At 37.2% G+C, this 27,441-nt stretch overlaps 2 protein-coding genes across 2 annotated transcripts; one reads left to right on the forward strand and one right to left on the reverse strand.

The window, feature by feature from the left end:
- Positions 1-897: 897 nt before the first annotated feature.
- LOC117021769 (histone H3.3A-like) lies at positions 898-1,401 on the reverse strand. Its single transcript, XM_033105109.1, has one exon. It carries the CDS (start codon positions 1,354-1,356, stop codon positions 946-948), a length of 411 nt encoding a protein of 136 aa, XP_032961000.1. The 5' UTR covers positions 1,357-1,401; the 3' UTR covers positions 898-945.
- Positions 1,402-9,490: 8,089 nt separating this feature from the next.
- SPRYD7 (SPRY domain containing 7) lies at positions 9,491-25,880 on the forward strand. The gene is made up of 5 exons (XM_033105072.1): positions 9,491-9,801; positions 14,772-14,888; positions 16,926-17,092; positions 21,817-21,919; positions 24,955-25,880. The coding sequence occupies exons 1-5, from the start codon at positions 9,696-9,698 to the stop codon at positions 25,050-25,052; spliced, it is 591 nt and encodes a 196-aa protein (XP_032960963.1). The 5' UTR covers positions 9,491-9,695; the 3' UTR covers positions 25,053-25,880.
- The last annotated feature ends 1,561 nt before the right edge of the window (positions 25,881-27,441 follow it).

The raw sequence follows: 27,441 nt of genomic DNA on the forward strand, positions 1-27,441 counted from the left end.
TGATGGCAATGATTGCGCACCTCTGTGACCATACTAAAAACCATTGAATTGGACACTTTAAAGGGCTAAATTTTATGGTATATGAATTATACCTAATAAAGCTGTTATTTTTTAAAATTCTATAGAGTTCCCTTATACAGCAACCTGCCTTAGCGCATTTAGCATAGAAACCTGTTTCTAAGAATTCAGTTTGCATGATACTTTCTGGGTTTTAGATGAAGTGAAGTATAATTTCAATGTATTTACTTATTTCAGGGGCTTCATTCATTTGCTATTTTTATAAACTCAGAGTGCTGATGAACTAAGAACACGTGAAATGGGATTTTCTCTTTTTTTTTCCTGGAAATTGGGGTATATTGAAGTACCTTCCTAACTTTTCCATACCACCCCTTTCCAAAGCTTTACATCTCTTTTTTTTTTTTTATGTTCAATGTATTTTAATAGCAAACTTACAGGAACAGCATAGAAGACAGACAACATTAAAAACATGTACTTGCATGTAGGACAACTCAGTTAGAAAAGTATAGCAAATGGATGGAATCTACTGTATGATAAAAATGCTACAAACACCATTTAGTTGCCATCAATAAGAAATTTACTTGTTTTAAAAAAATCCAAATGCTGGCATTGTCCAGAAAAATTTAACAGGCTTATTTATAATTGTTATAAAGTTGAACTGCTGAAACTTGTTTTGTTCACTGAAACTTTTGACTTGCATTAATGCTTTGTCCCCGCATTTATATTAAAACTTCACACACAAATGAAAATGGAAAAACTGCCAATACCTGATTTCTGTCCCCTATTTTTCCACTTGCAATCATATACTTAGGTACCTTTTGACCCCATGGAAAAAAAATAACTAACATTCAGAACTACCAATAACAGGAAGAAGAGAAATTTTTTTTTTTTTTTAAAGAATGAAATGTTTCCCATCATAGTGGATTCTTAAGCACGTTCTCCACGTATGTGGCGTGCTAGCTGGATGTCTTTTGGCATAATTGTTACACGTTTGGCATGGATAGCACACAGGTTGGTATCTTCAAAAAGGCCAACCAGATAGGCCTCACTTGCCTCCTGCAAAGCACCAATAGCTGCACTCTGAAAGCGCAGATCTGTTTTGAAGTCCTGAGCAATTTCTCGCACCAGACGCTGGAAGGGAAGTTTGCGAATCAGAAGTTCAGTGGACTTCTGATAACGTCTAATTTCACGGAGTGCCACGGTACCAGGCCTGTAACGATGAGGTTTCTTCACCCCTCCAGTAGAGGGCGCACTCTTGCGAGCGGCTTTTGTAGCCAGTTGCTTCCTGGGTGCTTTACCACCGGTAGATTTGCGGGCAGTCTGCTTTGTACGAGCCATGGTATAGAGACCTCCTTACTTACCCCCTTCTCCTTCGGCTGGAGCTCGGCGAGCTAGAGGCGGCGCTGGCGTTAGAGAGCGAAGGCGGCGCGGCGGCGGCTGCGAACACAATTGTACATCTCTTTTTATAGAAGGTGTTAAGTACTTAGTGTGGACTGAGGCCTGTATTAGATGTTAGACATACCTACAAACACAAAGTTTAAAAGAAGAAATATATAATAATTTTTAAAGCATTTGGTTAAAAATTTGGAATAGTAAAAATAAAAGTATTTCAATCGTACTCAGCTGTTCACAGGTCCATTTTCCTACACTGAAGTCCTCTTAGCCAAAATGTATCCCTGGAGCTTCTCATTGTTATTTCAAAGTTTTTATTTCACAGGACTTCGTTGTTTTCGTTTTGGATTTCTTTTTAAAATACAAACATTGAATTTTATTTCTTAATCCTTTCTTTGCCTTCTCTAAAAATGTTTTAAAAGTTCTTAAATCTGTCAGTGTCATACCAGTCCCCTCAATAAATTAGTAAGGTGACATCTTTGGAAGCAATTGCAAATAATTATTATAATTTTTAAATAGAACTATTTAGTGTAGCTTTAATATGGTAGAATTCCTTTATAATAAACTTTGATACATTGACATTTTATTTTATTTTTTGTGATCCTACTTTTTTCTGACATTCAATATTATTTTATATTAATTTCAGGTGTAAGCATAGTGGTTAGACATTTGTGTAACTTAAGAAGCGATCAGCCTGACTAGTCTAGTACCCACCTAGCACTACACATAGTTATTACCATATTATTGACTATATTTTCTATGCTATACCCTCCATCCCCATGACTACTTTGTAACAACCAATTTCTACTTCTTAATCCCTTTCCCTTTTTCACCCACCCTTCAACCCCCCTCCCATCTGGCAGCCATCAAAATGTTTTTTGTATCTATGAGTGTGTTTCTGTTTTGTTTGTTTATTTTGTTCTTTAGATTCCACTTGTAAGTGAAATCATATTGCATCTATCTTTCTCTGTCTGACATACTCCGCTCAGCACAATACCCTCCAGGTCCATTCATGCCGCTGTAGATGGCAAGAACCCAATTCCCTTCCATGGCTGAGTAATATTCCATTGTATATATGTACCACCTCCTTTTTATCCATTCATCCATCAACACACACCGAGGCTGCCTGCACATCTTGGCCATTGTAAACAATGCTGCAATGAACATATGGAGGCACACATCCCCTCAAAGTAACTTTTTGGGTTTCTTTGGATGAATACCCAGAAGTGGGATTATTGGGTACTTCTTTGTCTCTTGATATAGCCTTTGTTTTAAAATCTATTTTGTCTGGTATAAGTATTGCTACCGCAGCGTTTTGTTTTTTTCCCCCATATTCATGAATTATCCTTTTCCATCCGTTTACTTTCACTCTGTGTGTGTCTTTTAACCTGAAGTTAGTCTTGTTGGCAGCATATGTAAGCGTTTTGTTTCCTTATCCATTCAGCCACCCTATGTTTTTGCTGTTTTTTTTTAAAGCAGAGTCACTGTTTTTTGTTTGTTTTTTTAATTTTCATTGGGGAATATTGGGGAACAGTGTGTTTCTCCAGAGCCCATTAGCTCCAAGTTATTGTCCTTCAATCTAGTTGTGGAGGGCACAGCTCAGCTCCAAGTCCAGTCGCTGTTTTCAATCTTTAGTTGCAGGTGGTGCAGCCCACCGTCCCATGCGGGAATTGAACTGGCAACCTTGTTGTTGAGAGCTCACACTCTAACCAACTGAGCCATCCAGCTGCCCCTCTGGAAGCTCAGCAGCAGCTCATTGTCTTCAATCTAGTTGTGGACAACTGATTGGCCCATGTGGGAATCGAACCAGCAACTCTGTTATTCAGAGCTCGTGCTCTAAACAACTGCACCATCCAGCTGCCCCGGCCACCCTATGTTTTTAATCAAAGCATTTAATGCATTTACATTTAAAGTAATTGTTGATAGATATGTAACTATTGCCATTTTATTATTCATATTTTTTTAACTTTTTTTTTTTTTGTCTTTAAAAAGTCCCTTTAACATTCCTTGTGATAATGTTTTGGTGGTGAACTCCTTAAGCTTTTTCTTGTCTGGGAGGCTCTTTATCTGTCCTTTGATTTTAAATGATAGCCGTGGTGGGTAAAGGAGTCTTGGTCTGCTTTTCATCACTTTGAATATTTCATGCCAATCCCTTCTGGCCTGCAAAGTTTCTGTTGAGAAATCAGCTGACAATCTTTTGGGAGCTCCCTTGTAAGTTGCTACTTGCATTTCTCTTGATGCTTTTAGGATTTTCTATTTGTCTTTAACTTTTGACATTCTAATTATAATGTGTCTTGATGTGGGCCTGTTTGGGTTCATCTTGTTTGGGACTCTCTGCATTTCCTGGGCTTGTATGTCTGTTTTCTTTGCCAGGCTAGGAAAGTTTACAGTCATCATTTCTTCAAATAGATTCTCAATTCCTTGCTTTCTTCTTCTGGTACCCTATGATGCTAATGTTGTTACTCTTGATATTGTCCCAGAGGTCGCTTAAACTCTCATTTTTTTCTGATTCTTTTTTCCTTTTGCTGTTCTGATCAGGTGTTTTCTGCTACCTTGTTTTCCAAATCGCTGATTTGATCTTCTGCTTCATCTAGTCTGCTGGTGACCCCGTCTAGTGTATTCTTTATTTTAATTATTGTATTCTTCACCTCTGACTGGTTCTTTTTATGGTTTCTATGTCCTTTTTTTATGCCTGCTAGCTCTTTGTTGAAGTTGTCACTAAGTTTTGAACTCTGTATCTGGTAGTTGCTTGCCTCCATTTCATTCAGTTCTTTTTCCTGGAGTTTTCTCCTGTTCTTTCATTTGGGATATATTTTTTTGTTTCCTCATTTTGGCTGTCTCTCTGTGTCTACGTATTAGGTAGATCTGCTACATCTCTTGCTGGGTAACCTTATGTAATAGGGGTCCTGTGGGGCCCAGTGGCACAGTCTCCCTGGTCACCTGCTCCAGGTACTCCAGGAGCATCCCTTGTGTGGGTTGCGTGTGATCTCCTATTATAGTTGAGCATTGATTGTTGTTAGCATGTCATTGGGTGGGATTGATCCTCAGGGCTGTGAGGTTTGGCCATGTCCACAGCTTATGGGCTGCTATGCTGGGGGGCTTACCACATGGAGTGGGATTCACCCCAGCAGGCTCTGATGTATTTTGAGACCATTGTTTGTGTATGCTGCTTGTGGAGCTAATTGGGTGGTACTCTTCTGTGGTCTGAAGCCAATCTCCAAGTATGTTTATTCTGGAGCCTCTTGTGAGGGACTCCAGTGCAGGTCCAGGTCAGACACTGCCTGTGACCAGTCTGGGACTACCTGGTTGAGGCTACAAAGTGATCAGCAGTTGGTTGCTGCCTGTGCTGGACCTGGAAGCATGTGGGAGAGGCCATGATGTGAACTGAAGATGGCTGCTACAAGTACTAGGCTTGAAGTAGCTCCGCAAAACACCAGGACACACCAAGGCCTGCTGCTAGTTGCCAGCTCCGGCAAGATTCAGCTGTTGATAAAGCCTTTTGCAGTAGCTTGAAAGTTGGGTGGTGTGGGGTCACAGTGGGTCAGCAGGGGGCAGCTGCACAGCTGACCTGACCAATCAGATTCAGATTTGCCATAAGTGTAGGGGGAGGCTCAAAACAGGAAAGATGGTGCCCATCTCCCGGCTGCTCAGAAGGAGGACCACACACAGGGCAAATGCCAACTGTTCTCCAGACCACTCCCAAAGGCCACACTTCAATCTGACCCCCACCCAATATGCCCTTGCCACCCCCTGAGTCATCGTCCCTAAAACAGAGCCCAAGGTGAATGCCTACAAGTGGGGTCTGTGAATGGGTCATTTAAGAGGATGTCTGGGTTTCCTGCAGCCTTCTGTCGATCTGGTCTTTCAGAATCCCCACTGTTTTTCACAGCCACATGTTGTGGGGGGGGTCCTCTTCCCAGTACCAGTACTCCAGTTTGGGGAGCTTGGTGTGGGGCTGGGATTTCTTGCTCCTCCATGGGGAACCTCCACAGTCAAACTAGCTCTCCCGATTTTCATCTGCCATACAGAGGTTTGGGGCCAGCCTGTTTCATGTCTCCACCCCTCTTATCAATCTTGTCATGACTTCTTCTATATATTCTTAGATATAAAACATCTGTTCAGCTAGTCTTCAGATGGTTCTCTAGGTTGCATGTTCTATAATTTAGTTGTAATTTTGATGTGTTCACAGGATGAGGCAAGCCCAGCATTTATCTACTCCTCCATCTTGGATCGACATGTCTTGTTTTGGATTTTTTAAAAGCAGTTTTCAAATATTACGGAGTTTTATAAACTTTCACCAACAATTTTAAGTAGTCTCCCATTCCCTGTGACTTAGCATACTAATGGCCTACTAGTTGTGCCCAGAACTACCCTAACTTTACACAGAACCACATCTACAATCATAGACACTCATGTCTTAACAGATGGAAACACAATAGTCCTTGCTCAACACTAAAATCAAGGTTCTGACAACCCCTGCATGGAATATTCATGTGCAGGACCATTACTGAGAATATAGGTTTGGAGGGGTTGTAAATGTAAGTAAAACCTTATGAAAAACTTCATAAATATCTTCACAAGAATAAAACCATAGACACTAAATGACATTGTACATATATTAAATTAGTAGTATTGGGTACATTTTAACTCATAATCCATTCCCGTCCTTGTTACTAGAAACATCTCAGGATCTTCCTCAAAATTTTAGTGAGATACTTATAATTTTGGTTGTTTGCAGATGTATATACCACGAAGTATTTTTTTCTCTGGTCCTTCTGCAAATGTGCATTCCCTTTTGATTTCATAATTTGGAGATGGTGACCACTCTTGCTCCCTGGCCCTAATGCAGTCCTAAGACACAGAATCTCTTGAATGTTTGAGATGCTTTGGGAAACTTTTGTTTGAAATATTTGGCACAGCTAAGTGTTTTCCAACCTCTCTTCCATAATACCAGGTTATGTAGCCTTATCTTTGGCCATAGAAACTTGGTACAAAACACTTATCATCAGCCCCTTGAAAACAAGTGACAGGCTTTAAGTACCCTCTGTACTACTGGACAAGGAGTGTTAATCCAAGGACTAACTACTTTCCTTCATCTTTCATTTCTTCTGGGAATGCAAACCCTACTTTGGTATGACCCTTTTCCTTTTTTTTTTTTTTTTTTAAATCCTCAATGTGTCTTTTTCCTAATTATTACAATGTAGTACTTAGAATATAAATTGGTGAGGAAAAGGTATTTAGAAGTGCACTAGGACACTCGTATTTTGAGTAAGAGAACTTGAGGTTGGGGAGGGAATCACAGAACTCCCTTGGGTTTACGACAGCCTGTTGTGTGTTCCATGGAAGGCAAAGAGATTAAGGTATAGTTCTTCCAGGTTGAAAGTTTTTGGTAAATCACATTTTTTATTCCCTGGGATCTTATTTATAGAGCACTTGCTATTGGCTTCTTTTTCTTCCTTTTCAATATTAAAAAGTTCTGCTTTATCCTCTATTATTATTTTTCTGTACCTCTATTAAATTCCTTTTTTTCCTCCACCCCATCTTCTCTTTCCTTCTTAATGTCAGAACAATGTGTTTTCCAAGTCTCCAACCTGGCTTAACTGTTTTAGTAATTGAAAATACTACGTATCTTTTTTCTTTGGAGACACACTATGAAGGATACCCCTGTGTTCGATGTTGCAGCTAACAGAGCAGAGTGGTTGCAGTGGAAGGTTCTTAATGTTATTTTTCTTATTTTTGGTTGTTGAATGTAGGTAAAATACTTTATAGTTTAGTAAATCCAGATTAAATTTAAATGTCAATTTCAGAGATAAGAGATGGAAACAAATAAAAATTAGGAATTCATTCTTAAATGTAGTACCTTAGGGAAGCAGCTTGTATATCAATCAGCTAAGAACACAAACACTAGAGCCAGACTGCCTGGGTTTGGATGCAGTGTCATCTCTGTTTGACTGTGTGACTTTGAGCACGATTTTAATCTTTTCTTTACCTCAGCTTCCTCATCTATAAAGTGGAGGTTGTTTTGCTACATGCTGTTGTTACAAGGATTAAAATAGTTTCTAAAAATCACTTAGAATAGTGCCAGGCAATAGTAAGCACTACACAAATATCAGTTACTCTTACTTAAAATTATAATAATGAATAAATCAAGGCCCCAGAAACATTTTTAGTTTTTAGAAGTATGAGTTTTTGGGTTTTTTAATGCTTCTGATTTTTAAAAAAATCACAAATATGGTTTGTATTACCCTAAGAAAAAACTTTGGCATAATAATTGATTAATGAGTTTTTAAGAAAGAAACCATTTGTATGACCCAGTAAGTACAATGTAAAGTTCACTAACAGGAGATGTCTGGCTAGCATAAAAACTATTAAAGAAAATCCTGAGCATGACATTACACTCAACTCGGAAACACATGCTTTACATTATTGTCCTATCAGTTTTTGGGTTCCTGGTGTATGTCGCTGAAGCAGACAGACCTTTTTTTTCTTTTCTTTTTTTTTTTTTTGGTAAAGTAGTCATTCTCTGTTATTGCTTTTGACTTAGATAAACGACCTTCTAACTAACTATTGGGAAACTTTGTAGGCTTTATTTGTGATTGTTATTTAAAGTGATAGCTGTGAAAGACTGTCAAAATATCTTCAGCGCTGTGCTTTTCAAAAAGAAAGGATAATTCCTTTGAAAATTATAATGAAAGGATAATAGAATCTCAGATATAAGAAGGAATAAGGTCTGCCAGCTCATAGATGGCGTTCATCTGCCAAGACAGGGAAGTCCATTTCAGGAGCTAACCGGTTTTGTTTGCTTCACACTGCTGAGTACACTTGAGTTGCTACAATGGGGGCAAAGTGCACGGGGAACACTCCACCAGATAACTTTTCTAGCCAGGAAAGACCATTGCAATTCTGCCTCTACAGTAATGGCCAATTCACAACCACCTAATAGTCTGGCTTTTTCATTGAAGATGTGACTAACCTAAATGACCTGAATGTTTATTATACATTTAACATATGTACTACTTTAAATCATATTTCTGAACAAATATTTTACCTTATAACAACTAATTTTATTTTATTGTCTATACATGAGTTATGGCAGCTGTAACCAATATGGAGATTAATGAACCATACAAAAATAAAGTGCAAATCTGCATTTTGAACCCAGAGCACCTTTAACAGGATTATGGCATGAATCACAAGAGTTAGAACTTCAGAATTTGAGAGGCAGCGTGATCTGGTGGGACAAACACAAGTTTAGGCATCATACTGATGGCCTTTGAATTCCACCTTGTTTATTTCCTAGTCATCTGAGGCTACGCAAATTACTTAATCCCTCTAAGCCTAATTCTTCATCTATAAAATGGGAATATCCACCCTGAAAGCTTTCAAGAATCCAATTAGATTCGTACGTGAAAGAGTGCCTGCCTCACAGACAGGCAGAAACATTTTCTCTCCAACATTCTATTCAACTCTCCCCTCCATCCTAATGGGGGAGGGGGAAGAAGGGAGAAACTGGAACACCAACACTTCTCAATAATAGTCAAGAATTTCAGTAAAAGAAAATTCCACGTGTAAAATGTTACCAAGAAAGTACTTTATAGACAGTTTATAGGCATCCACAGTGCAATCACTACCAAGTATTATTCATGGGGCCTGTACATCTATTTAGGATTTGGGGAAATTCTTCAGAAACGAGCCACGGTAGAGGGATGGAGGCTCTGCGTGGAGGCCAAGTTCTCCCAGCGCTGGGCGTGGGGGTAGTACCTTGGGGGTTCTTTTTTATCAGCTCCCACTCCCCTAGCCTGATTTGTTTCTGTCAATTCATCACTAAAGATAATGTCCAAGTAGGAGGGGCACAGTTTTTAAACACAGCAACTGAGGACCCCTGAGTGTGCAGAGGACGCAGACACCAACGGGGCCCTTCAGCATTGGGGTGCACACGCGAGGCGGCACGAAGGGAAAACGACCGAGCGCGCAGGCGCATGCCGTCCCCCGCCTGGCATCACGGCCGTCACGCCCCGCCCCGCCCTAGCCCCGCCCCTAGCCCCGCCCCTAACCCCGCCGTCCTCCCGGCCCCGCCCCGCCCCACACCACCGGTCGATCCTCCGTTCTTCCGCCCAGGTCAGCTTCACCTCAGCCTGCGCTGCGCCCTCCCTGCCTAGGGCGTCGCTGTACCGGCCTCCGCGCTCCACACGCACACACCTCCCGTGCTCGGGCGGGGGCGGTGTCGCCGCAGTCTAAGGGCGACAGGCGGCAGAGGCAGAGGCGGAGTCGGTGGTCCCTGTGTGATGGCTGCCTCGGTGTTCTGCTGCCTGCGGTGCTGCAGAGATGGCGGGACAGGGCACATTCCTCTGAAGGAGATGCCGGCCGTGCAGCTGGACACGCAGCACATGGGTAAGGGCCCTCCCGTCCCCAGACCCAACGGCCCACCCTGAGTCGGGTGCCTCCGGCTGGTCGGGGGAGGGCGAGGCTGGAAGGACCACTCGCGGCTCTGCCCCGCGGGGCGCCGCCCCCCGCTCCTCCCCCAGCGACGTTGCCTTGACCCCATTTGGTCTCGCGGATCTCCTCCAGACGCCAGGCGACTCCACCTCGGCCCGGTTCCTTGTTCAAGGCGACGCAGCCCTGTCAGCGGGATATGAGTGTGTGGACCTACCCATTTTCACAGGAATGTCCTCCAAGCTGCCGCCTCCTGAGACTCCTCACATGTCCCCAGGCGAGGGGCGTGGGGAGTGCTCTGGGGCTCCTCCTGTAGTGCCCTGCTGCCGAGCTCCAGTCAAAACCTGCACATTGTCCAGAGTTTATGGTCTGATCACCTCTCCTTCCGCCCTGACACTTTTCTCTTTAGCCCATCATTTATAGGTTGAAGCTTGTTTTATTCCAAGTGATTTTTCTCTCCCCTTACAAAGTCAAAACAAGGCAAATTGCAGAAGCCTGGAGTTGCAACCCTGGTCATAACCTGACTTTTCAGCTAAAACCTCCCATTGCCCGACTCCTCCTTAGTCACGGTTAAAGCTGTTGTAATTCAATCTGACTCGCCTCTTCCCATGAGGTCAAGCGATTGCAAAATAAAACAGCACTTTGCTCCTTTGCATCTTTTCTTTTCCTCCCAATTTCAAGTGATCACATAACTTCTTATCCATTAATTACGTTCTTCCTCTTCCCTCTGTAGCCTCTTTCACCACCGTATTATTTCTGTTCTTAGACTTTTCCCATCTAGTTCCCTGCTTCTGGAGTATGCTTCTAGGAGAGATTTCCCACCGTATTTTAGTTAGAGTACTGTCTTTTTGTGTATTCTGTTCTAAATATACTTACGTATTGTCGATTTTTCCCACATCTCTCATTGGCTAAAGGACAATACATTGAAATAACAAAAGCAGTTCTTAATATTTATAGCAAAACCCTCTCCTGCCCACATTCTTTATAATTCTGGAAACACTCTGCCCATTATACTTTTATATTTCAATAGCATAGACCAAACCCCAAATGTGATAATTGTATACCATTTTGCACCTGGGTATTTATTCTTAATTCACGGATTTCCCAAGTGTAATACAGACCCTTAGTACATAAATATATCTGTATATGTATATGTATACTTATTTAAATTATTTCTTATCCATCTTTTTTGGACAGGGATGTTCAAATCCTAAAATTTCCCGCAGAAAATGTTTCCATTTATTTATTCACTCAATTGATATTTATTGAGTAACTATCCATCAGGTGGCAGGCATTGTTTCAGGTGCTGGGAACACCGTAAGGGAAGACCATATTTAGTTCCTGGAGCTTATGATCAGCTTTAGCTCTTTCTGTCTACTGCCAAATGGAGTTTGCGCTTTTAAGCATTTCTTTTCCCTAGTCGGTTCTCAGTGAAAAGCTGGTCAGTTCTACTCATTCCACTATGTTCTTTTTCCAAAGCTGCCCAGCAACTTTCAGTAGAATAATGTCATCCCCAAACTCTCTACCTGCATGGACATTTTTTCTTAACCTATCTTCTGGTAAGTTCAAATTCTTCAATCACAGAAGAAACATGATTTTAGAAACTGAGTAACATGAAAGAGAGGAAAGGCTTGTTGAGTTAGGAGTACCTGTATGTGTCAAGTATAAATTCATCTGAAGTTGAAAATATGAGCAGCATACTGAGCAAGTATGCATGTGTTTGGATATGTGAAAGGTTATATTAGATAACCTAAAGAATGTGGTTTTTTAAAAAGTAAAATAGTCTGTGCATTTCATATCCAAACTAATGCTGTCTCTTTCAAAGTTGTCACTTATTTTGGTGATGCTGCATAAAACCATTTTGGAATTCCTCTTTTGGCATTGTGTTTGTAAATATTTTCATTTTGCCGTATCTTCTGCATTTAATTGTGAAATGACTTTTTAGAAATGAATGTCTTCCAAGGTAGCTACATTGAAAGGGATGCCAGTCATTTGGAAGTGTCTAATGTTTCTTAAAACGTACTTTTTGGCTGTGTTCATATGTGTTCTGACTGCACTCAAATTTGCCTTGACTTTTTAATTAATAAAACAACATAAATCCCATATATCCAAATATAGGATATCTTTGTACTTAAAAAAAAAAAAGAAATGGAATAAGCTTAAAATAGTTTCCTAATGATTCACAAACACTCCAGAATGTTCCCTGAATATATTCATCTTTCTATATAAAACATCTCAGTACCTAGTAGAATGCCTTGGAGGTAAGAAATGATAATGAAGTTAGAGAATAATACCATGCTCAGAGTTGGTACTGTGGTTCCAACGGAGAGTAGCCTGTATTGTTATTGAGGGTCTTCTGACACTTCCATTAACTTAGCACCTTAGGATGATATCCAAGATAGTAAGTTACCTACTATACAAGCTTCTTATTAGAAGGTTTTAGTATGTTGGGAACCACAGAACGTTGCCAGTTAAGAAAAAGAAAATACCATTTATTTGCATAATTCTTTGAAATGTGTTTCACTTAGGATGCTTTCAGTTACAAGTAGTAAAAATTACAACTCAGAATTGTTTAAACAGGGAAGGAAATTTATTGGTTCACATAACTGAAAAAAATACAAAGGCGGAGGGGGCTCCAGGAAAGACTCTGCTGCCAAGAGTTTCTTTTTGTCTATTTCATTTGCCTTCTGCTGCTTATTCCTGAAGGCTGGTTTCCATGGTAACTTACAGCCACTCCCTGGGCTTCCTCATTCAGGTTCACCACGAATGAGAGTCTCTTTATCCCTATATTTTCTGCAAAAGTCTTGATTGTAGTGGCTTAGGTCATATAACCGTTTTTTCACTCAATCACTGTAGCCAAGAAATGTGGAATGCACTGCTTGACTTACCCTGGGTCAAAGCTGTACTCCTGAAAAGATTGAGTCAGCGTCCTTGGAACTGTTTTGATCTCCAGAGAGAAGTCTGTTGGGAGAGGGAAAACAGATGCTACATGTCCAGTGCATAGTGCTTAGCAGAGCATATTTATTCATTCATTTCTGTATCAGTTGTGTGTTAAGCATCTGCTAGATGCCAAGCACTACATGGTCTTTGCCATCAAGGAGGAGCTGGGCCCTGGATGGTCTCCAGTTGAAATTACTGGAGGTATATTTTGTAGCCAGATGTATATTATTTATAAAGGTACTTTCTCAGAATTTGAGGTTTAACATGTATAATGAGAAAAAAAATGGATGCTGATGAATTTTTAATAATTATATAATAGGATCTCTGTTTTACCTTATTTAAGAGACTGTCTGTGATAGAATCTAAAATTTGGAATTGTAAGAGTCTGAAAATTTTGCATTTCTCTTACGTATTTGTCTCAAATAATTTTTATTTAAATATGACTTCAATAATGAGTTAATGAGAGAACTGCCTGCTTGTTAATACCTCTGGTTACTATCCTCTAGTTTTATTTCACCCCCTCTGAAGGAGTCCCATACAGTTCTAATAGCCAGATCTGCTTGGCTTGTGTACTTGTTATCAGTGAAACGGTAATACTGGCCATGGATTTTGGGAGTTACGTGCCTTGGTGTTATGGGATGTTTCTTACATATTAGAATTAAGTCTCTTTATGTTCTCTGATATACATTCTTTCCTAAATCAAGGCTTGGAAAATAATTGGTATTGGGGTCAAATTATCAAGTGTTTTTCTCACTTTCATCTATCTATCAAATATCATTTGAGCCTAAACTAAGAATTATATGGAAATGAGAACAAAAGGCGTTAATGATGTCAAAAACCTTACTTACATATTTGCAATATAATTGACAGTAGCTATCTTATAAACATTTTTAAGATCCTAAAATTAGCATTTTTCAGTGTCAGCTATTTCAGGAACAAAGATTCCTTTCCATATTCCGGGTACTCTTCACTTTTTTTTTTTTTTTTTTTTAATCCAGCTTTCACTCTTTTTTTTTTTTTTTTTTTTTTAAGATTTTTTTATTGGGGAAGGGGTACAGGACTTTATTGGGGAACAGTGTGTACTTCCAGGACTTTTTTCCAGGTCAAGTTGTTGTCTTTTCAGTCTTAGTTGTGGAGGGTGCAGCTCAGCTCCAAGTCCAGTTGCCATTGCTAGTAGCAGGGGGCGCAGTCCACCATCCCTTGTGGGAGTCGAACCAGCAACCTTGTGGTTGAGAGGATGCGCTCCAACCAACTGAGCCATCCGGGAGCTCAGCAGCAGCTCAGCTCAAGGTGCCATGTTCAATCTTAGTTGCAGGGGGCGGAGCCCACCATCCCTTACGGGATTCGAGGAATTGAACTAGTAACCTTGTGGTTGAGAGCCCACTGGCCCATGTGGGAATCAAACCGGCAGCCTTCGGAGTTAGGAGCGTGGAGCTCTAACCGCCTGAGCCACCGGGCTGGGCCGGCCCCTGTGTACTCTTCACTTCTTACTTGACTAATGTACTAGCATAGTACTTTGTACCTAGTAGATATTCAGCCAGTTTTTAGTAGATTGTTTTAATTCATTTGGAATGAATTGAAAATCATACTAATTTACCAAGGTTTCTAAGTGTTTATGTTTTTATTTAAATGAAGAGATTTATGAAATCATCAAACTGATTTATTGGCTAAAAATTGAAGAAAGTTAGCCTGTTTCTATTTTTAAAGTATTTTAAATATTCAGTATAATTCAGAATTACTACAGCTTATTTGAAACTGCATAATTAAATAAGATTTCTTGCTACAAATGAACATTAAATATATAAATGTTCTTTTGGAAAAAATAATGAATTAAATATTTAAACAATTTATCACTATTTCTATATTTCCAAGTACATGTAGTATCCCTGTTTTTTGTAGACCAAGAGTTAAAAGTGAAACAGAAATTAACCTAGATTATTGGATAAGAAAATACAAAACTTTACACAATGTTTGCATTTTTTGTTTAGGAACAGATGTTGTTATTGTTAAAAATGGAAGAAGAATATGTGGAACAGGAGGTTGTTTAGCCAGTGCACCTTTACACCAAAACAAAAGCTACTTTGAATTCAAAATCCAGTCCACAGGTTGGTATAATGGTACTTTACTATTAAAAGTCCTAATCGTTCTAAATATTAGGAGTAATTCTCAATATACAAGAAAGATTAATGACGTAATGAAAACGCACCAAGCTCTTACCTAGAAGATATTTTCTTCTACCTCTTGTGTGATTCTGGTTTAATTAGTTAAATTAGGCTCAGGTTTCTCATGTATAAAATGGGATTACAGGAGCTTCTCTTCCTGCTTCACATGAGCTATATTTATGAAAGTGTTTTAAAGGCAGGACATACTAGATCAACGTACGGCACTAGTGTTATTATTGTCATTAATTATTAATGGCAGCTAGGTGTACCATTTCATTTGGTTGAGTATATAAGGTGTAGACTCTCGCTATTCTACCTTAGGATAATGTCAATTTTATGATCCTGTGTTTTTCTCTTACCTTATCTTAAAATACTCTGATTCAGTGTTATCTGAAGCAATCAGCAGATTTAGAATTCTGAAAGAAGATTAAAATCTATGCTTCTCTTTAAAAATTTATGGAGTTTTTTGAGTTGTATAACAGTTCTACTTAAGTATTATAATTAGTATGACAATTAGTTAACTTGTGGCAGTATTGAATGTAGGGAAACTTTTTTTAAAGTTTATTATAAAGAAACTTTTAGTGAAATACAGCATGAATAACATAGGTACAACGTAGGAAACTAAAGTGGAGTAAATTAATCCTGCTCCTACCCAACTAGCTTGGATGATATAAAACATTCTTCGGAGGCTTGTTTTCTAATTAGTTTTAAATACTGATTTTCTTAAGTGAGTGAAATAAATATAAACTGCCCTCCATTCCATTCTTTTATAAATTAAGCCACTGGCTTCAAAGTCCTTGGTTACTGAAATCTTCTGAAGTACACCACACCTTTTCTCAAGAGAAGCATATATTTTCTTGAGCCTTAAAGCTAACACAAACTTTGATGTGGATTTTCTGTTACGTATGATAACCTCAGTGATACCCTTGGATCGAGGTGCTGTTGGAGTTTGTAGCGTTGACCTCTCAATGAAAGCTTGAGGCAATTGTACCAAAGTGTATCACAGCACGTACAGTTCTTCAGGAGTAAGGAGATTCCATAACTGTCTAGAATTGTTGTCCTGTGAAATTAGCTGTATTAGCTGTATCCTCTTGTCACTCTTAAAATTGTTCCACTTTGGAGGATAAATTATATAGTCAAATTATTAAGGATGACAAGACAGTGAAGTTTCAGACATGCAGCTGTGTGATAGTCTCACTCAATCGAGAAAAATTGATTGACAACACGGTCTTCAAATGTTCTTCCATTTATAGATTTTGTCCTAACTGATTTTGCTAAACACTGGCAAGGAAATGGTTTGAGACAAAATCCAGAGATCCAGGTATTCTGTTTGGCTGGTTAAAAGAAGAGCTGCTTGCTTTACAAGTCAGCTTAGGCCTAAAGGTTTTAAATTCACTGACTTAAGGTTGGATAACAAAATGATTTTACACTTTACCAATAATTTTCTCCTTTCCAGTATATTGACCAAGTCATATGTCATTTGTCAAATGTTACAGATGCAAAAACTAAACACACTAATTTCTCACTTCTCAAAAGTAGTGCTCGAAATAGAACTCTAGACCATTTAAATTTAATGTGTACGTTTTAAAAAAACTTTTTTTAGAGAAGAATAATAATGAAAATAGCTAGTATTTTAAAATATTTACTCTGTGCTTTACTTACCCATATTTTTTAGTACTTACATCGTCCCAAGTGCTTTCCTTGAATTATCTCGCTATATCTTATAATAACCTTGTGAGGGGGATCCACAGTTCACAGGTGAGGAAGCAGAGAGAGGTTAAGTAACTTACCCAAGGTGACGTAGGTACGTCAGGCTTTCAGTCTAGGCAGTACAACTCCAGGGCTCATTCTCTTATATCCTAGGCTGTACTGTGTCTGTAGAAAACATAGTATAATTTGCACTACCTTTTAAAGATATTTTTTTTAAATATTAACAAAAAATAGTTCATTATATTTTTAAGAATATCATTATATTTTTAGGAATCTGGGGTGTTGGCGTTGCAACTCAGAAAGTGAACTTGAACCAGATTCCCCTTGGCCGAGATGTGCACAGTCTGGTGATGAGAAATGATGGAGCTCTGTACCACAACAACGAGGAGAAAAACAGGCTGCCAGCTAACAGCCTTCCACAGGAGGGAGACGTGGTGGTAAGCTTTCTTGTGGAGTTGTCTTACCCTGTAAATTAGTAAACTTGAACTGTTTTTAGTATATGTAGTTTTGCCGGGGAGTCTGGTTTGAATTCCAAAGCACTGGGATTAGATCTAATAAGCTGGTACATTTTTTTTTATTAGTTTCAGGTGTATAAAACAACGTACTAGACATTTGTATCCCTCACAAAGTGATAACCCACCTCCCCCAATCTACTACCCCTGTGACATAGCTGTTATAGCTGTGATATAGCTGTTACAATACCGTTGACTATATTCCCTGTGCTGTACTCCAAATCCTGTGACTATATGTAGTATATACTCGCATATAGTTATAGTTGACATTCAGTCTTATTCTACTTCAGCTTCAGGTGTACAGTGCAGTGGTCAGGCATCTACACCATCTATGAAGTGATCCCCCTGATCAGTACCCCTCTGGGACCCTATATAATCTTTACAACATTATTGATTATATCCTCCATACTGTATTTCATATCCCCGTGACTATATTGTGACTAAGGTGTTACATTTCCAAAGAAAGCACTTGGTGTAGACACTGCCTCCTTACCTAACTGCCTTCTTTCTAGAGCTGCTGCTGGCCAGGGATATCAGTATGAACCCTTATTTCCATTCAGGAAAATTAATGACAGCTTGGCTGCTGATGAATATTTCCTGCTTCTCTCACATCAGAGAAATCTTGGCCCACAAAAGTTTGCTGACTCTTATATTAGGAAATAGTAGGTATTTGTCCAGCTAGAGATCTCTTAGAGAAAAGTTTTAACATTTATTACTTAATTTGTTATGAACTTTTCTGTTAAAGAATTTTAACAGTACTTTATCAGGAGTGTTAGGTCCTCCTTAAACGTAATCTTAATTAAACTTACTTCACTTTCAGAACTCTTCAAAGAAATGGACTCAAAATCCTAAGGCTTTATTTATCAAAGCCACCCTATTGAAAATGTAATCCTTTTTGTCTTTTCCAGATACTTCCTCTCCTACATCTCATATGGTGTTATCCGAGAACCTTATACACTGAGTTCAGGCTATTAGCTATTGATTGAGAACAGAGTTCTTGGGTCTCCTTTAGCAAAGGTGCCCTTATACGCAGAACCAAGGGTTCCTGGCTCTGGTACCAAGTTCAAAGGAATGTAAATAACAAGGGAAAGTTTCTGATAATGAGATGACACAGACAAGGTAATTCAGGTCATTGAATTAAAGAAACACACAGTATTTTGGAGAAAAGAAAGATGTGGAAATTAAGATTTTTAATTATGGTCTGATCTCTTTTCTTCAATTTAAAAAATATGAAGAACACTTAGTTTTTAAGTAGGTAAATTGTTGAAAGTTTTTTTTCCTAAATTGACTAAAGAAAAAAAGAGATGAAAGGCATAAACTATTTTTAAAATCTGCTTTTCCCTGTTCTTCTTTTTAAATAGTTGGTTCTGTGTTTGTAGATCATTGCCAGATGTCCATAATACAGAACACCGTTATTCAAATGGTTTTCTTGAAAGAAAATCTTGAAGTCAAGTTGATGCTGTCAACCTGTTTATACTAAAGGATGAAATTCAAACATAAGAAAGCATAATCAGTAACAAATGTTTTCCTTTGTTTATATACTAAACTTCTACTGTGCATTATTCTTGCCTTCCTCTTTCATTCACTGAGATGACTGATACCAAAATTGACAGATTTAAGAATGTCATTTTTAGACTGTCAGCATTATTAAATTAGACTTTGAGTTTTCATGCCCATTTGATAAAAGGAGGACTAGAAAAGGTGAAATATATGCATAATCAAGAAAAGTAAAACAAAAAAGAAAAAAAAAAAGAAAAGTAAAACATTACCATATTAACTTTATCTTCCTAGTTCAAACACTTGAGAATAAATTTCACCAAATTGCTGACTGTGGCCTAGGAAAAGTAGAATGGATTATAAGACAGGAAAAACATTCTCATATGTGTAGAATTTCAGTCATATACCATTCTCTGAGGATAAATCAAGAAAAATAAGCTTTCAGCATCCAACCAAATGATTATATTCATAGTCATCATACAGTACCAGTAGGACCTACAGCAGCGCTAGGAAAGCATACCTAAAACAGCTTATGCGTAATTTTTCCTTTCGTAAACAGTTTTGAAAAGTGCAAGTTACATTCTAAAATTGCATTTTTCAGTTTAATTCCAGAGAGGTTTGATAAACATTCAATGCAATTATAATAGCATATACTTGCATAGCATTTATTATGGGACAGGCACTGTTTTAAGTGCCTGTCAGAGGTTAAACTGTTTCATCCTCATTAATGACCCTATGTATTATTATCACATTTTACAGATTAGGAAGAGTGAAGTAACTTCTTGTATGGGGTGATCCCAGGGTTCTAACACAGGCAGTCTCATTTCAGAGTCTGTTCACTAAACCTGCAAACAATTATTGATAAATGCATGATTATATCAAATCAAACCTAATTTCTAGATCATGTAGAAGGACAGATTAAGTTAGAATATACTTGAACTAAATGCTGCTGATGGGGGTTGGGGTTTTTCATCCTTCCTCACTTCTTTCTCTGGTCTTGGAGTTTTGTATCCCCTGGAGGCTTGGGTTTACAACTTGCTTGCAGTAGGTTATGCTGCCACCAGGTGGTGGAGGCTGCCTGGATGACAACCTACCGCTCTGAACTGTTCGATTTCCTGTAGTCCTATAAACAGAGTAACACCCTTGGTTTTTTATTTATGTAAGTATGATTTTGTTTTTTAAATGAAAACATACCTCTTTATTAAAAAAGTGAATCCTAGCCATCAGTTAGCTTTATTATTATATTTAAATACCTAAACTGAAATGAAACAAAGGCAATCTGTTTACCTTTCTCAATATTCCTTTTTTTTTTCCATTGGGGAATATTAGAGAACAATATTTTTTTCCAGGGCCCATCAGCTCCAAATGAAGTCACTGTCCTTCAGTCTAGCTGTGGAGAGCACAGCTCAGCTCCAAGTCCAGTCGCCATTTTCAATCTTTAGTTGCAGGGGGTGCAGCCCACCATCCCATGCGGGAATTGAACCAGCAACCTTGTTGAGAACTCGAGTTCTAACCAACTGAGCCATCCGTCTGCCCCAATATTCCTTAACTTTCAATAAATCATTGTTTAACCCTGACTTTGCTAATATTTGAAGAGAATATTTAATAGCATTTAACATACTGATTTATGTGTGCCTTTGATGTCTTAACTGGAAAGTGAGGGAGTTAAGACTAGATCATCTATCTGTAAGAGATTTTTCTACCTCTTAAAGGCTTGTAAGTTGATCCAGTCAGAAATCCTTGAAGTGGTTGCTTTTTGGTCAATGGGGTGTGAGGATTTCTCTATTGAAAATTTTCTGCTGTTTATTTTTAATTCTTCCAAGGAAAGCTCTCTTTTTGTCATCAGCTATTATGTAAAGATTTAAAGAGAGTTTTAAAAGTTTAACTTTAAAATTACATGGCAATTTTAAAGTATTCCAAATTAAATCCCAGCTCTACCACTTCCTAGCTATGCAACCTTAGGTAAATTATTTAACCTCTTGTGCTTTAGCTATCTCATCTGTAAAATGGAGACAATAATACCTATCTTACTGTGAGGAATAAATGAGTAAATATAAAGTGCCTAGAATTGTGCTTCGTATGTAATACAGGCTATCTAAGTGTTTTCCAGCATCTTAATAATAATAATTGTTATTTATTGTGATTTTCATACCACTAATAATGTACAAAGTAACATTTTTCATCCCAAATTGTTCTTTTCAAAATCTTTTGAGCTGTGGTTTTTTTTTATTTTTCAACTTGATACTAATTATAAATTACAGTTGATCCTTGAATATTGCAGAGGTTAAAGGTACCCACTGACCCGCTGCACAGTCAAAAATCCGCATATAACTTTTGACTCCCCCAAAATGTAGTTGTCCCTCAGTATCTGCCGGGGGATTAGTTCCAGGACTGCCCATGGATACCAAAATCTGTGCGTGCTCAAGTACCCTGTATAAAGTGGCGTAGATCACATACAGTTGACCTCTGTGACTCCCAACAATGGATCGAAAACTGTAGGTATTTATTGAAAAAAATCTGCCTATAAGTGACCTGCGCAGTTCAGGCTGTGATGTTCTAGGGTCACCTATATATTTGGTTGTAAATACCAGCTTTACCTTAGTAATACACTAGTCATATTTGAAACCCAGGTAAAGAAATACAATATTATTTCTTTGGGGAAATAAGTTGTATACGTATAAAAATACTTCTTCATGACTTGAAAACAGTGACAGGTAGCAAGCCCTAATGGTGAAAACTTCACTATTTTCCTCCCTTGAGATAAAATTCTACATATAGAAGTAGTGTTTCTGTATGAGTTTAAACCATCTCTCTGTTCTCAATATGCAGTAGTTATGTCATCTTGAATATTCAAAATATAAACTCCAGATTCTCTAAATATAATACTAGAATTTAAACTAATATCATTTGTTTTACTTCTAATGTAGACTCTTGGGATTTTCATCTCCCTACCCACGCACACACATATCACCAATCTTTTTAGCTCAGTTCAAATAGAATTGTACCAAATTGCAAACCTGTAATGAAAGCTCTTGTGACCCTTTGTTTAATTTTTTGTGTTTCTGTGCTCTATAATCAGTGCTTTCTGAGTGTTCAGGTTTTTATGCAACATTTATATTTTTATCATTTTTCATATTTTCTTTTGTTCCTAGGGTATTACATATGACCATGTAGAATTAAATGTATATTTGAATGGAAAAAACATGCATTGTCCAGCGTCAGGTATACGAGGGACAGTGTATCCAGTTGTTTATGGTAAGCTAAAGTATTTCTAAGTATGATGAGATATGTGTTAACTTTTGCTTGGCATTTCTCGTAACTTTATAACTATCATGCAGAAGTCTGGACACATTGTTAATAAAGACTTTTTTTAATAGGAAATGTACTCACTAGGATATCACAGTCCTTAATTTGTAGGACTAAAGACGGTTTTTATTCCCAATAAAAGGTGTATAAGTACTATGTATGTTCTGTACAAGTGTGTCCTCCAAGAATTGGCTTACTTAAGAGATAACCTTGTACTACTTAATTAATTTTTATTATAGAAAATTTCAAACACGTTTAGAAGTAGAGAGAATAGTATAACGAACTCTGATATATCCATCACCTGTCTTCAAATATTTATCAGTTTATAGCCAATCAGGTTTCATCTACCTCCAACACTACTCCTGTTCTTCCCCTCCTTGGATTATTTTGAAGCAAATGCCAAATGTTATATCATTTTATTCATAAATATTTTATGTGTATCTCTAAAAAATAAGGTATCTCTCTTTAAAAAAAAAAATAGCCAGAGTGCCTTTGTCACTCATTCTGCTTTATTTTTTGTTATCAACTGTAAATCAACAGCTGTATGATTTTGCTGCCTATAGTTTTAGTAGAGATAAAGTATTTTCTCATTAAACTACTTTATTTAAGTTCTTAGATTTGAGCCGTAATAATAAATAATTAGTAGGTTTTTGTAGTACTTCCTTAGAAGTTTAGCAGTGTTAGTGAGGACAGAATGGGGTGTCAGAAAAGTAAACAATAACAAATAGAAATATTTACTGATGTGGTAATAACAAAAGCTTTGCTTTTTAATTAAGGTTTTATTAGTCTTCTTTCTCCTAAAAAATACTTTTCAATGATTTTACCTTCCGTGTCTTTGCATGTAAAAGTGTATTTTTAAACCTGATTTAGGTTAGTTTTCTTTCTATATTGGACAAGCTTAAAAGCAATTATTTTATTTACTTCAATTAGGAAATGTAGCTTAATATTCAAAATACTTTAGCCTGAGAAATGAAATAAATATAGGTAGAATGACTGAGTTACACAAATGAGTAGCAAATAAAATTGTTAGTTCAAATTGTTTATTTGATTCAACATTATTTTTAACATGACAAAGTTATAGATAGTAAATTATATGTAAGTAAAGTATATTTTATAAATTGGAGTTGATAAATCAGCCCAATTAAGCCAAATATTTTAATAGTCTATCACTATCATAGACTAAAAATAAAACTTAAGTTCCCTTACCCTTTGTCCTCCATCCCATCCCTAATCGTCAATCAATCCAGCCATTCATTTTGTCTGTTCTTACATCCAACCTATGGAGAGAAAACCCTGTGGAACACTGAAGAAAAGTGTCATTGCAAAGTTATGACTTCCAGTATAATCTAAGCTCTCAATATTTTTTGGCAAGTTTTTTACATCTCTAAACATTCCAGACCTTCAGCGTGCTTCTTGAATTCCCTGCTCATTCTCTGCAGATGACCTTGCCCTCTACTTTATAAAGAAACAGGCTATCAAGAGTGAATTTCACCTTCCCTTCCTTACCCTCCTGAAGCTTTTCTGGATCGACTCCAATCTTGCCTTCTTTCCATCCCATCTCAGAGGAAGTGTTACCCTTCATGTTCAAAAATCTCAGTCTGTAGTCTAGATTTCAAATACCCCAAATCTGGGACTTCACTTTCTCGGTTATTTCATCTATATTCCATGTCATCAACCTCTCTCTTCAATGCCTATAAACATTCCAAGTCATTCTCATCTGAAAAATCCCTCCCTTAAACTCGTACCCCTCACTACCCCAATGTTTACCCTTCTCTGTATGGCTGCATTTCTTACAGACTTGCCTACACCACTGTCTTCACTATGTTTCATTTGTTCTTCAACCTGATTTGGCTGCCTTCACCACCACTTCACTGAAATCACCCGTTAAAATCACTAGTGACTTCAAAGAATGTCAAATACAGTATACTTAACTTGTTTTGTGCACTTACTATGAAATATAAAATATTTAGTAATGTTCGTTAAATATATATGTGCAGTTTAACAAATGGCTATAAAGTGAACACCCATGCCATTACCACAGTCAAGATAACAAACATTTATCACCCTTAAAAGTTTCCTCCTGCTCATTTATAATCCTTGCTGCTCACCTTACCCAACCCGAGCCTCAACCAGGCAACCACTGATCTGCTGTCTGTCACTATAGATTATGTTGCATTTTTAGAGTACACTGTAGGCAGAACTATACAGTTTGATTTTCTTTTTTTCTGTCTGGCTTCTTTCATTCAGCCTAATTATTTTAAGAGGCATCTATGTTGTAATTAAGTAACTCAGTCATTTTTATTGCCAAGTAGTATAGTTCACTGTGCGGATATATCACAATTTGTGTTTCCCTTCGCCTGTTAATGGATTTGTAGGTTGTTTCTAGTTTGGGGACATTAAAAATAAAGCTGTTCCAAACTTTCATGTCCAAGTTTTTGTGTGCATATATGCATTCATTTTTCCTGGGCGAATTCTGGTAAAAACATGGAGATGCTGAGTAAGAGCTGGAGTCTAGTTAACAGTATTGTATCACTGTCGCTTTTCTGGATCTGATACTGTATTGTAGTTATGTAAAGTGTTACCACTGGAGACTGGTATTATTTTTGCCACTTCCTGTAAATCTATAATTTGTTTCAAAATGAAACTTTTAAAAAAGTAGTACATCTTAATTGCATAAAATTTAGGAAATACAAGTTGGCAAATAAGGAAAAAATGAAAACTATCCATAGTCACACCACTTAGAGATAATTATTAATACTATTTTGATGTATATCCTTTCAGTGTTTTTGATAGATAAATTTTGTTTTTCATTGTGGCTGTTTTTACCCAATAGGATCATGTTTTGTAACCTGGACAGTAGATGTGTTTATTCTTCTTGCTTATTGGTATTATGGTATTATGGTAACAGTTTATTTTATAATTACGTATTCATTCAAATTAAGGTGTTTGCTTCTAATTTAGTGTCTTTCTTTTTCTATCTCTAGTTGATGACAGTGCAATTTTGGATTGCCAGTTCAGTGAATTTTATCATACTCCTCCACCTGGTTTTGAAAAAATATTATTTGAACAGCAGATCTTCTGAATGCATTTGTTTTTGAAACTTGTATCTCTGCACTGTTAAAAGTGTTTACCATTTAATAAAGCTTTAACTGACCTATAGATGAAAATATATTCTTAAAAATATGCTTGTTAATGTTGTTTAAGCAATGTATACCACCTGGAAATTGTGATTTAAAATACTCAATGTTTTGTGATACGAAATCAGCATTTTGGGCAGTTTATTTAATTCTTATTTAAATAAATATAACTATGGGTTTGATTATCAGTATTAAGGGGAAATGTGTATATAGATATTTAAAAGGGAATCTTTCTTACATAAAATATTTGTTTTGGTAGAGGTATGGAGTTGGGTGAGTTTTTATCATTCTGAAGTTTAAATCTCATTAACTATTTTAAGTCTGCAGTCCAATAATTTTGTGTCTCAGTGTCCTTTTCTACATAGTGTAAAAAAGTGACAGAAATTTATGTTATTGGCAACTTCATTTTTAGCAATTTATTTACTGTACAATGTACACTTTTCTTAAAATTTAAATTGTTCATTTTGTTTGTATGTCATTGCTTTTGATTTACTTTATGAAAGGAGATAAATGTTTTAGTAATTGTTTGAATATTTTGTTGAAGACCATTAGCCTTTTAACCTTTATCACTTCAGTACCAGAGTAAGTAGTAATGGTTGATTGGTGATATAGTGTACAGTGGCAGACATTTAGAATAGTATGATGCTTTAAACTTAAATGTAAATGAGATTATTCTTTTAAGCACTTTTATTTGTCTGTGTTTTCCTGTAAGGAATAATAAAATAATGGTAATTAAGGAATATTCACTACTGTATTAAATACATGTTCTTCCTGTTCTATTAATTATACAGTAAACTCATGTCATCCTGGATTATTTCAGAAGTTCAGAAATAAGTGAATCCTTTCCATGACACATACCTAGTTTTCAGTAAGAATCCCAGTCCTTTAGTTTACCCCACTAACCTGAACCAATCACTGCACATATCTTTGGTACAGTCTCCTTTTTCAATCAACATGCAAGGGGGCCTACGTTTCACTCCGTTATCAATGAGGGAGCAGTGTGTTGTACTAGGAAAAGATGGGCATTAGAATCGGAGATCTGAATTATAGTTTTGCCACCTAATTCCATTATCCCCCTCAGGTGAGTTTTTCAGTCTCTCTGAGCCCAGGTTCCCCATTTATAAAAGGAATAATCGCACTTGCTTGATAAGATTATATAGCTAGTTATATGAGGTAATATATATAAAACACCTTAATCATCGTAGGCACTTAATAAACGTCGCTTCCTTGTTGACTCTAAAGCAGTGGTTTTGGTGGTGTGGTCCTCAGATCAGCAGCGTCGCCATCCCCTGGGAGCTTGTTAGAAATGCACATTCTCAGCCCCCCACCGACTTACTAATTCAGAAACTGCTGGGGATAGTGCCCAGGAATCTGCATGTGAACAAGCCCTTCAGGGGATTCTAATACCCTAAAGTCTGAGAACCACTGCTCACAAGAGAAATTCTTGAGAATGATTGCCTACTATAAATTTTCTAAGAATTTAAGACAGACTATTTTTGATCTACAGGCAAAAGACTCCTGTACAATATTTATTTATTGCTTATTTGGTAGATAAAAACATGGCAATGTACTCTGAAAATAGGTATACTTGAGTTACATTTATTTACATAAGTCCCAAATTTTACCTCTGAAGATACATAGAATTAAATTAATTGTATGTTTGTTATTTATGCTTTTTTGTCTGACTTTCTGTCTTAGTAATTTTAATTCATAGAAAACATGCTTACTTGGAAAAGTAAATTAAAATGACTACCATTTGCTGTCTTTATAATGTTATCTACCTCTTAGTTATTTTTTTAAAAGCCAACCTTTTTTATCATATTCTTTAATCTTGCAGGATATGCACAATATTAAAAATGATATATGAGTTACGTCCATTGCAAAAGTTGGAAGTCTAGATGTATTTTTAATCTGTAGGTATCTAATTCCTCTTAGGGAAATCACTTCCCCAAAGCCTCAGTCTAAACTTGAGAAAAACATCAGGCAAATTCCCGGGGCATCCTACAAAATACTTGAGCAGTATTCCTCCAAATTATCAAGGTCATCAAAAACAAGGAAAGTCAGAGCAACTGTCACACCCAAGAGGAGCCTAAGGGGACATGACAAGTAAATGTAATGTGGGATCTAGGAACAGAAACAGGACAGTAAGTAAAACTTAAGGAAATCTGAATAAACTGTGGCCTTTAGTTAATAATGTATCAATATTCATTTATTAATTGTAACAATGTGCCATACTAAGGTAGGATGTTAACAACAGGAGAGACTGGGAGAGGGGATATATCTGTACTATCTTGTCAATTTTTCTGTAAATCTAAACTGTTCTAAAAAAATAGT

The sequence above is a fragment of the Rhinolophus ferrumequinum genome, chromosome 4, assembly GCF_004115265.2.
Source record: "Rhinolophus ferrumequinum isolate MPI-CBG mRhiFer1 chromosome 4, mRhiFer1_v1.p, whole genome shotgun sequence".
In the NCBI taxonomy this organism is placed as follows: Eukaryota; Metazoa; Chordata; class Mammalia; order Chiroptera; family Rhinolophidae; genus Rhinolophus; species Rhinolophus ferrumequinum.

What these genes read in the sequence shown, in the direction of transcription:
- LOC117021769 (XM_033105109.1), bottom strand. Translation starts at nt 1,356, where the DNA reads ATGGCTCGTACAAAGCAGACTGCCCGCAAATCTACCGGTGGTAAAGCA.
- SPRYD7 (XM_033105072.1), top strand. Translation starts at nt 9,696, where the DNA reads ATGGCTGCCTCGGTGTTCTGCTGCCTGCGGTGCTGCAGAGATGGCGGG. An exon ending in GCTGGACACGCAGCACATGG is followed by an intron (nt 9,802 to 14,771) that starts GTAAGGGCCCTC and finishes TTTTTTGTTTAG; the next exon opens with GAACAGATGTTGTTATTGTT. An exon ending in AGTGTATCCAGTTGTTTATG is followed by an intron (nt 21,920 to 24,954) that starts GTAAGCTAAAGT and finishes TTCTATCTCTAG; the next exon opens with TTGATGACAGTGCAATTTTG.